Below are 11,281 nucleotides of genomic sequence, written 5' to 3'. Positions count from 1 at the left end.
AATTATGTCAGATTTAATAAGAATTATATAATTTTTATAATATAATAAGAATATATTTAATAATAAGAATATATTTAAATAAGAATATAATTATATATAATAAGATATAATATAATAATATATATATAATATAATAAGAATATAAATATATATAATTATATATAATATATATAATAATAAGAATATATTTAATAAACAATAAAATGAAGATTGTTTACAGAAATGCACATAATTCTAAGTGCAATAATTTTATAAATGATTGTTCGATTTTATCATACATATTTTCTATCAAACAAGTAGAGAACTTTCTTGATTATTTAATAATTCCAAATAGTTTCGATTTTATTAATTGCATGCTTCGAGATATTTATATATTTGTATATTTATTACTTTAACATTGTCCAAATAAAAAATAACGTAATATGAATAATATTGTCAGGAATAGCACAATTGGTATAAAAGAATTATTAAAAAGAAAGAAAAAGATTCCAAGGAATCCTCACCGTCATATCATATTCCGTGATGTAAGCAGGGATCTCCAATTGTTCAGGAGACATCACTTCATAAAGATATTCTACTCCAGGTAGATTGTGAACCTTTTGTTTGATGGCTGGAGCCATGAACGTCGTGAACCACCACGTCATCATCTGCAAGAGATAACAAACGAATTATCAAATAATATTGCCACGTATTTTCATGATTCCATTTAAATCAATTTTATTCTAATCGAAGAATATTAACATAATTTCTCTTGCCATTATACTAACGAGATGGAACAAAGAAAGAAAGATCCAATTATTTTCCTTCGCCTCATCGACATCCTTGTTCGTCTTATGACATGATTCTTTTGGTTCTTTAACAATCTCATATCTAGTTCGTGAGATAATAATTAGCCTCGTGTAAGGATCAAGGATACGTTTCCCATGGATTTGCAAATAATCATAAAAATGCATTTTGTTAAATGGATACCGGAAGGACAGGAAGTTCGATATGATCGTTCGATTAACACTGAAGAGAACGTGGGAAATGGAAAAAGACTGATTTTGCGTCTTAAAACGTGAAGTTTATCGATATTCTTTATCGATTCTCATTATTAAATTGTTATATAATAAATGCCACTCCTCGAAAAGATCTTGTTTGATCAGTTAATTTAAAATCATGAAGTGGATTATACATGGATTGTTTTTGTTATCTTGTTCAGAATGCATTAGTCTATTTATTCCTTTCATCGATTTGATAATATTAAAGCAGTTACAATTTTTACAAAAAAAATATTCGTCTATATCGTTATTTTTCTTTAATTAAGCACATTTTATTAAATTTCATTTTCATAATATCAAATATTAATATACTTGGATTTAATTAACTAGTATATCTTTTGTGCTAATTACTTTTTTTATACATTGATTAGTTGCATCATAAATGTAAATAAATTGGATTCTTTCTTCTGCTTGGAATAATAAGTTATATTTATGATAAATTAATAATTTGTTTTGTTCAAAAATCAGAAAGAATCTTTATATATTGATAAACATAATTAAAAAAGCGTTATAATTTACGTAATAACGTAATTATCAGAAAGTAAGTAACCAATATTACTTTATTAATAATAATTTTCATATTATCATAGCAATTTCATTATATCATTGGTTTTCAAAGTCATATGTTTAAATCATGATTTAAACATATTTGAATATATTTTTTTATTAAATGTAATAAAAAAAATAGAAACACATGTTTCGCAGATAAGAAATATTAATGACTTTGAAAAAAATAAAAAGAAATTTCTTCATCCAAATATTCATTTGTGTCACGTCATGAAAAACAAAGGAAATATTTAGGTCTTCAATTGTGATACATTGTATAAATAATATGACAAATATAATAATGTACAAATATTTTTCATAGTCACTTTATACATTATTAAGTTTTAAAAAAGAGAAAAAGATATATTTTTAATTAGTTTATATTAATTATAATATTTACCTTGGTCCAAAAAGTCGGATGAATAATGTAAAAGTGTTTCAGATTCTTCTTATATCTGTAACAAAAATATTTCAATATAAATTTGATGTTAAAAAAACAATGATATTATACACATGCACATGCATTTTATTAAATTAAAGTAATATATATCTATATTATATCTTAAATAATAAATCTTAAAAAATAATATCTAAAATTTTATATCTATCAATTTTTCTTTGAAAATAATCGATTTAAATCAGTTAAAATTCTTATTATTATTTCAACAAAATATCTTTTTTATTTAGTCAAGTTAAGATAAAAATATAATATAAAATTATTATTTAAATTAGTATTATCGCTGATACTAATTACTGCAGTGTGTAATATATAATTTATTTTAAATGTTATACTTTCAAATAGTTCAAATTTAATTTTTTATAGTTTTACGTAATTGAAATTTGTAAGTCAAATCGACATCAATTATTGCATTTTAAAGAGTATATTAGATCATCTATAGATCCGTCAGATTATCATAGATAATTTTTTTAAAAGTGAAAAAACAACTGAACGTGTTATAAGATTTAAAAAAAATAAAGACAGAAAATTTATGATAAAAAAAATTAAAAAAAAATTCAAGTAACAAATGAAAACACACGATTATTGAAAATCTCACTTGTAAGGAAGCACGTTGTATACTTCGCGCAACCAATGTAGACTGGGATAATTGTTGCTAGTCGTTAACGTATGGAAATAAGCGATTACGTAATCTCCTTTGACAATGGGATCCAACAACTGTATTAGATATAGTAATGCCTGAAACAGAAATAAAAAATTTTTCGTTAATAATTTTTAAAAATCTTTTTTTTTCGTTATTATAATTATATATTACATTTAGTAGCTTCGCCATTATAATTATATTCTAGTTTCCACGAATATTTTTCGAATAGGATCATATGCATACTGGCAAAAGATTAATAAAATTTATGATACTAATGGAAGCTTAAACAAAATGAATTGCATGAAACATAAGAACATAAATAATTAATGCGATAGTGTAAATTCAGAAAGATAATACAGGAAATAGTAATTTTATATATAAAAAAAAAAGATAGAAAAAAAAAATTATGATTACTTATAAATCTGAAAGGATTCATATTAACTATTTTTCAAATTAAAATTTTTTTTCAAAAGATTATTTAATCAAAATATTTTACTCTAATAAATTTTAAATTATGAATATTATTATGTAACAGTGTACATTTTTAAAATGAATTATTAATTTATTTTATTAATTTAATTTAGTTGATACAAAATATTGTAACTCAAAATGTTTTTTATTTTATTATTTCTGAAAATAAAATTACATAATCTACAATTTTTATTTTTTAAAAATTTTCAAATCAAATCTAATTACATTTTATACTTTAAAATATCAAATATCAAACCAAATATTATTTAATTTTCCAAAATTTTTCAAAAAAATTTTCCAAAAAAAATTTCCCAAGTCAAAATAAAATCATCAATTTTACTATTCGTCAGAACGAAGTCCATTGAATTTCTAATCATTAATCTCTAAAAAATTTCCCAATTGAAAGTTTCATTTTCATTTTATCATTACCCTATAAACAATATTCAATTTATCCAACATAATCTCAACTCCTCAAAATATTCTTGAATCAAAACTACCCCATCATTTAATTATCCAAAAATTTTCCAAGTCAACATAACTTTATTATCTCTATAGAATTCTATTTAATCTTCAATTATTAATCTGAAAAAATTTTTCAACACAACTTAATTCCTCAAATTCTTGAATTTCCTAAAACCAACCCAAATTATTCCAATTAAACCGTGTCATAGAATCGACCAAATGTCACACAAGATACACAGGACAAACGCCAGTCTTTGATCCTGGCGAAGCGCACTCGTCATCACGTTTTAATCGATCGTGCCGCTACAACTAGAATTAGTACTCTGGTTCCTCGCCCCTAAAGCGGAGGTCGTGGAAATCAGGTCGGAGGCCTTGTGACGGAAAAAAGAGCAACCAGATCCTTTGCGCATTGACAGAGAAACATTCAAGATGGACAAAGAAAGTATAAGGAAAAGTCGAGCGTTTCCTTAATGCCAGATATCGATTCGACAGAACATGGTTAGATTAGGATGGAATGAAAAAAAATTTGCTAACTTTTAATCTTTTTTTTAGCATGAAAATGATTAGTTTTAAAGAAATTCCATTTAAAGAGATTTCATAATAAATCTTGAAATTTTAATTTTCTATTATTATTATTTTTTTTAAGTACATATTTCTTATTTATATTTTAAAATGAATATTATATTCCCAATATATATAAATATATAAATTAAAAATATTCGTGAAATAATAATTTTTTTTTAATCTATTCCATCTAATATAATCTCTTTATTTAAAATTATTTTTAAATAAGAAACGTTATTTATATTATTATAAATTACCGAATAAAAATTTATAAAACCACGGATAAATAATAATAATTTTTAAACGATACTTAGCATCTTAAATGATTTTTCGATCAAATTCAAATTTTGATATTAGAGAAAATTTATATTATTTATTAAAAATTTATATTATTAGAGAAAGTATTTTCTGCTCTATTAGAAAAAAGTAAAGAATTAACAAAAAAGAACTTATTATGTTTCGTTCCGTTCTATAACACTCTATGCGGGAAAAGTTTGTTTGATCGAAAGAGAAATAAGAGAAAGTCGATCGTTTTCTTTCGTTAGATATTGTTTCGAGTAAAGAAGAATGGTTAATGTCAATTGTCGAGGATCTTTACCACCCTATACTGTTTTCTCCCTTTCATATCTCGACGTCATTGATGACGTCAGAAGGTCTGCGCGGGTGTATTTTAATCCGATATCACAGACATCTAATATACATATGGGTCGAACGATATTGTAATATTAAATTCTGCGTTCTGATAAATTAGGACAGATCGAAAAGAAGTGGAAAATATAGACTTTCTTTCTTTTTTTTTTTAATAAGAAATTAAAATATTAAAAGTTAGCGCAATATTTTTTTTTTTTTTTTTTGATTTTCGTGATTTTCTTTTTTAATAGAGAAATGACCTGTGATATCACCTTTTTTATATATAACAATATTTATATATAACAATTTTCAGTGGATGGACGAATAAAAACTATTAAAAATTTTTTGAAATATAATTTGAATTTAATATTTAAAAATATATTTCATTTATATTGTTATTATATTATATTTATTTATATTATTTTTATTATTTATATATATTTATATTATATATTATATAATATATTTAATTTATTATATAATATATTTAAACTATTTCAAAAATTCTTTTTGTTATTATGAAACGTGAAGTTTTAGTAATTAAAATTTGAAAATATAAAGTTTAGTTTCTTTTCTCTCTCATTTATATTGTTGAGTTTTCTTTCAACTTTCCAATAATGCATCCGTTCCTTCATTAAATATTCCTTTTGTAAAAATTTATAATTAATAATATTATCAAAAAGAGTTGATTAAATTTCTCTTTACAATTTTATAATTATATGTCAAATAAAATAATAAAAATAATACAAATATGATTCTCTAAATTATATTAAAAGCCCTCTTGAATAATTTATAAATAAATTAATATCATTTTGGAATAATAAAATTATAGAAATTCCAAAGAAATGGAATTTGAAGATCTCTGTTAAGATATATAAAATTTTATAAATGATAAAATATTATTAAAATGATTATTATATGTTTATATTACAATGATTATATAATGGTTAAATGCTGTAATAAAAAATAATGTTTTTATGTAACTATTATAAGTATTGATTTGGAAAAATGAAATGAAAAAAAAAAATAGAATATAGAAAGAATTTTTAGGAGAATTTAACAAAATAATCTGTGAACATATATATCTTCGTGATGAAATTTAAAAAAACATCATATTCTCTTCGCAGAAAAGAATTATATTTATTTTAAACAAAATTGAAATAAAAGTTGAAACACTATTCAGATAAAGTTGCAATTATATTTCCAAACAGTGTAACATATTACAGATATTATTGTAGATATATCTGATTTGATTTACGTCAAGTCATTTGATCCTAAGTAAATTAAAACGTCATGAGATGTTGTAATTTCTACGAGTTATTCCACGAATAAGAAAATAAATTATACATATATGTTTTTATCTCCATCAGAATATTTACTTTGAATATTTCATATCTATCAATTCGCGATTAAAAGATGAGAAATTTGTACGATTAACAAATTTCCAAACTGTAAATATAAACGAGAAAATTTATTTCATAAATGAGAAAGATTATTTTATTCTTTTAATAAATTAATTTTTTAATTAATTCATTATTTTAAGATTATTAAGATATTTTTATTATTGATATATTATTTATATTTACTATTGATATACTATTGATTATACATGAAATAAAAATTACTCAAAAAAAAAATCAATTTCATAAATATTATATGTTTATCTTTGCAAAATCGAAGTATAATGTAAGATTAATTTTATCAAAAGAATGTTTTTACAAAAATTATTGTATAAAAAGATACATCATATATGAAGATCAACTTTAATTTTTTCAATAGAATCATGTAATTTTTATTGTATTTTAATTGATGCAGCTTATTGCAGTTATTTCCTATAGAAAAAATACTAAACTATTTTTTTTTTATAGAAAAGATTTTTTTAAAATATTTTAATTTCAAATTTATCAAATTTACAAAAGATAAGAAATAATTGCCAAGCAATAATCTATTATTTATACTTTTTTTTTGTTTTTCATATAATTTTACAAATTTTACATCAAGTTAAAATATTTCTTATCTAAAGATTTTCGTCGACATAAATAATTTAAAACTTTTTATAAGAAATAATCGAATCGTATCGATTAGTGCAATAAAAATTATATCGTTTTATTTAAAAAATTAAAGTTGATCTTTATATATAATAATCTATAAGAAAAATTACATAATGTTTCTTCTTAATTAAACACTTTTTGTAAAATCGTCTTTGATAGAATCAATTTCTCATGATATTTCGATTCTAAACGAGATTGTATTATTCTGTAGAATTTTTATAATTATTTTTATATAATTGTATAAATATATTATATAAATTATATCATATGATATTTTATTTTATTTTAAAAATTATTAATTTTACAAATATTTATTTAAAAAAAATTAGAAATAAATAATGAATTGATGGTTAGATCAATCTCTGCATAAATTTTTAATCATATTTTCTGCAAATATGTATCTAAAAACCGTAATAATCGTATCATAGCAAACAATCGTCGTTGATATCACACTTTTGCACACTATTATAAATCTATATAATTACAACATTAATTTATATTGAACTTTTTAAGTGTTATAATTTATGTCACAAGTTAAGAAGGAAACGATTTAAAACAAAAAAGATGATTCAATGTTTCGTTTCGATAATCAAATATGGAGATTTGTAAAAAATGCAATAAATGCGAACGAAATAAATGAATCCGTTCAATTTTCAATTGGACGAGTTTACTTGCTCAGCATTGTCGGCACGAAATCAATTAAATTTAAGTTTTTTTTTTTTTTTTACGTGCACGAAAATCTAGCAGTTAAAAGAATAAAGGTTCGTTAAACGAAAGGAAAGATATATGCAGAAACAGCTAAGTGGCTTTTGTATATTCTTGGAATCCTTGTAGTGATCGTGCGTGATGAATCACACTGATTTCGCTTTGGAAAAATGCTTCACTTTGAAATATCTCGTGATTCTACGTTTTGCGGATGATGACGTAATGACCATGAGTCTCGAAGATTTAGTACGTATACGTGAAAAAACTAAAAAACTGTTTGTTTAAGTTCAGAATCTTATATGATATTCTAATAATAAAAATAAATTAAAACTTTGAAATATCGATAAATTTATAAGTTATAAATTTTACAAATTTGTGAATTCTTTTTTTTTTTTTTTTGAAACTTCAAGAAGTTAAATTTTAAAAAGTTTGAAAACTTGAATCTTCAAAAATTTGATAGTAAAAAAATTAATTAGAAAATGCCAAATTTTCATGCGGAATTTGAAAATTTTTTTTAAAATTTCAATTTCAATTTAATTAATTTTAATTTAATTTAATAAATTTAAAAATATCTTTCTCTCTCTTTCTTTCAGAAATAATTTGAAAATTTATAAAATTTGAAGTCTTGAAGAAATTTATTGATATAAAAATTAAAAAATAAAAAATTGAAGATCTTTTAAACTTTTAGAACTATAAAAACTCTTAAAATTCAAGAAGTAACTCTCTTTCTTGTTATAACATTGCTAAAATAGAATCTCTTTCTTGTTTCATTAAAAGAGAAGCACTTGACAATTCCACTGCCACAAAGTTCCGATAATTCGAACAAAAGAACAAAGAAAAAAGAGAGATACTCGACACCTGCTCGATTATAAGAGGTTGGAATCAAAGACGGAATATTAAATAAATAGAACCAACGACTTTCTCTATCTTATCAAAGAGGGATATCCTTAAATATCGATGACTTAACAAGGGCATATAAATTAAACCTTATAAAGAGCTTTTAAGTACTCGTTATCTGTATCGTGACCCTGAAATCTTGTTATCTCGGCGGCATGTTTAATTAACGTTCGTTGATTGAGCATCAGAAATCACTCTTTCCCTCTTGGGTTATATAAAATGGGTTCGAAAAAGCTCCGCGGAGAGAGAAAAATTTGGACCACCTTTTCCTCGACATACATTTATCATGCATCCGTGTATAATTATACGCGTATACGTAGCATGATGTATTTTTAGTGGCAGCCATCTACGATGCAGTTATCATTTTTATCCTATTTCGTTTCAAGGTGGTCGAAAGTAAAATTAGTCGTACGTCAAGGAAATAAATAATACATATTCGTTTAGTATTCTTTACGTCTCGTATCCCAAAGTGTCTGCACGGAAATATAAATCGGAAAACAATCGTTTTGTATTTGAATTAAATAACGATAATTAGAATATGATTAAAGAAAATATAGGATGTTGATGGATTCATGGAATATCTTATTTCGATTCTAGAGATAAAATTAATACAAAAATTGATGTACAATATTATCTTATTTATTAAGTTATAAGCAATTGAAATTTACATTAGATGAAGCGAGATAGAATGAGACAATTCGAAAATTTAAGTAAATTATAAATTTCAATTGATATTTCATGATATACGTTAACACTACGTAAGATTTTGCAAGTTTTGATATCAGATATTAATTTATTTCATAATCGAAATTTTTAATTTAAAATATATTTATATAATATATTATATTATATATATATATATATATATATATATATATATATATTTATATATTATAATTTTTAATTTAAAATAACAATCGAATTAAATGATATTTTCTTAAGAATGATTGTTATTCTTGAACTTCGATTTATAATAAGATTGCAATGTAATGTATTATTGTTAGTAGATTACGCATCCAAATTGAAAGTCACCAGGTTATATAGGATGATGAATTTTAAATAGTACCATCTTAGTAGATTACTATGTAATGACTAATGATATTTGATCATACAATTAGATTGTGGAAATTTATATTATTAAATTTCATAGAATGTAGATGATATGAAAAAAGATATAACATATTCAAAGCAAAGTACTTATACATTTAAAAAATGAAAGATTTTTATTTCAATTTTATATTGCGATTAATATTAAAAATTAAAAATTAATTTAATCACATGAATTAATGTTTGTAGAAGACAATGATGTAATATATATTCACAACTCATTATTTAATTTTATTCAAAATAAGATGAAGTAATATCTTAAAAAAAGAAAAAAAAAATCCCCATATTTTCAATACTACATGTATAGCATATATCAATATGTTTATTAATTAGTGAGTATACTCTTATATTTATAATCCATACATTTTCAATTAACATCTTCCAGTGAATTACTTAATGTTAACAGAAATTTGTCATTTAGATTCACTAGAATTTATCAAATATGGCATAAAATATTTTTTATTTTTATTTTTTTGTATTAAAGTTTCAAAATATCTTTTATTTTTAATAAAAGTATATTTGAGCTAAATTATGTATTTCAAATTACATGCATATTTTTATTAATGATATATTTATATCACTAATATTTTTATAAATTTTTAAATTATATTCCTTCATGTTATTTAATTTCATTTTTTTATCAAAATTTTGATTGTGCAAAAATATATATATACATATAAAATTATCAAAATTCACAAAATATATATATATATATATATTTAAAAAAATTTACCAAAATTTATAGTATATATAAAATCTATAAAATTTTTAAAATTTATAAAATTTTTATAAAAAAGTTACTAAATCTTCTCGACCATTTTAATCTTCAAAATATCAAGATGAAGCCAATTTTACTGGAAAAAGATATATTTTGAATGAATATAAAAGAAATCAAAATGAATTCGAACGTTATCTTTTTGAGGTCGAAGAAAATGGCATGTGAGAGGATTGTCGATAACTTAAACGTCAAGACCGCGAGGGTATTGAATGTGGAATCAGAACATATTCTTTCGTCGCAATTTTTTTTACGATTCGATAAATGTGTGACCTGAAATTGGTCTCTTACGAGGTCAGGGGGAGAATGATCGAATGCGTCCTTGAATCTCAGATACCGACCTACATTCGATCAGGACGAATCTCTTGCCGTCGATTTCTTTCGTCTTCTTATATATATTTTACTCTATAATATTCTTTTAAATTTCTTCTATTATCTTATCTGTTACCAGAAGGAATATGTATATATTATGATATCCTTAATTTTCGCATAATTTCTTCCTCATTTGAACAATTGATTTATATTCATTTTCTTACGATGATTTTTAGAAAAATCCTTTTTCGCCTTTCTTTTTTTAAAATTAATATAACTGTTGTACTATAATGTGAATGACAGAAGTCAATTTGATTTCAAGAAAAATGAATGAAAAATAGAAAAAGAATCATTGGTATCAATAGAAGATATTTAAAATTTTAGAAGAATATAAAATTGATATTATATTTCAAATTTTAAAGAAACCTAGTGATCGATCACGATACTTAAAAATTTTAAGAAAATATCTTAAGAAAATACAGGAAATTCGAATAAATTTTGATACAATACTTTAATTTCGATATCTATACAACAATTTATTCAAAAAAAATATAAATCGCATAAATTTATAATGCGCCCAAGATACTCTTGCCTTTCTCTAAAACTAATATTTCTAAAAAC

At 22.4% G+C, this 11,281-nt stretch overlaps 1 protein-coding gene across 2 annotated transcripts in view; it reads right to left on the bottom strand.

The window, feature by feature from the left end:
* Positions 1 to 11,281, bottom strand: part of LOC122717428 (protein GDAP2 homolog) — a 91,208-nt gene that overhangs the window by 4,200 nt on the left and 75,727 nt on the right. For both annotated transcript variants that reach the window (XM_043941473.1, XM_043941474.1), the window contains exons 9-11: positions 2,642 to 2,781; positions 1,987 to 2,041; positions 504 to 647 (exon numbers count right to left, since the gene is read on the bottom strand). In XM_043941473.1, coding sequence (XP_043797408.1) covers positions 504 to 647; positions 1,987 to 2,041; positions 2,642 to 2,781 — 339 coding nt within the window. The remainder of the gene's footprint in view (positions 1 to 503; positions 648 to 1,986; positions 2,042 to 2,641; positions 2,782 to 11,281) is intronic.

This window comes from Apis laboriosa, unplaced genomic scaffold (assembly GCF_014066325.1).
Source record: "Apis laboriosa isolate Shangri-la unplaced genomic scaffold, ASM1406632v1 scaffold50_cov145, whole genome shotgun sequence".
NCBI lineage: Eukaryota > Metazoa > Arthropoda > Insecta > Hymenoptera > Apidae > Apis > Apis laboriosa.
The sequence above is the reverse complement of the archived record's forward strand: the minus strand, read 5'-3'. Positions and strand labels throughout refer to the sequence as shown.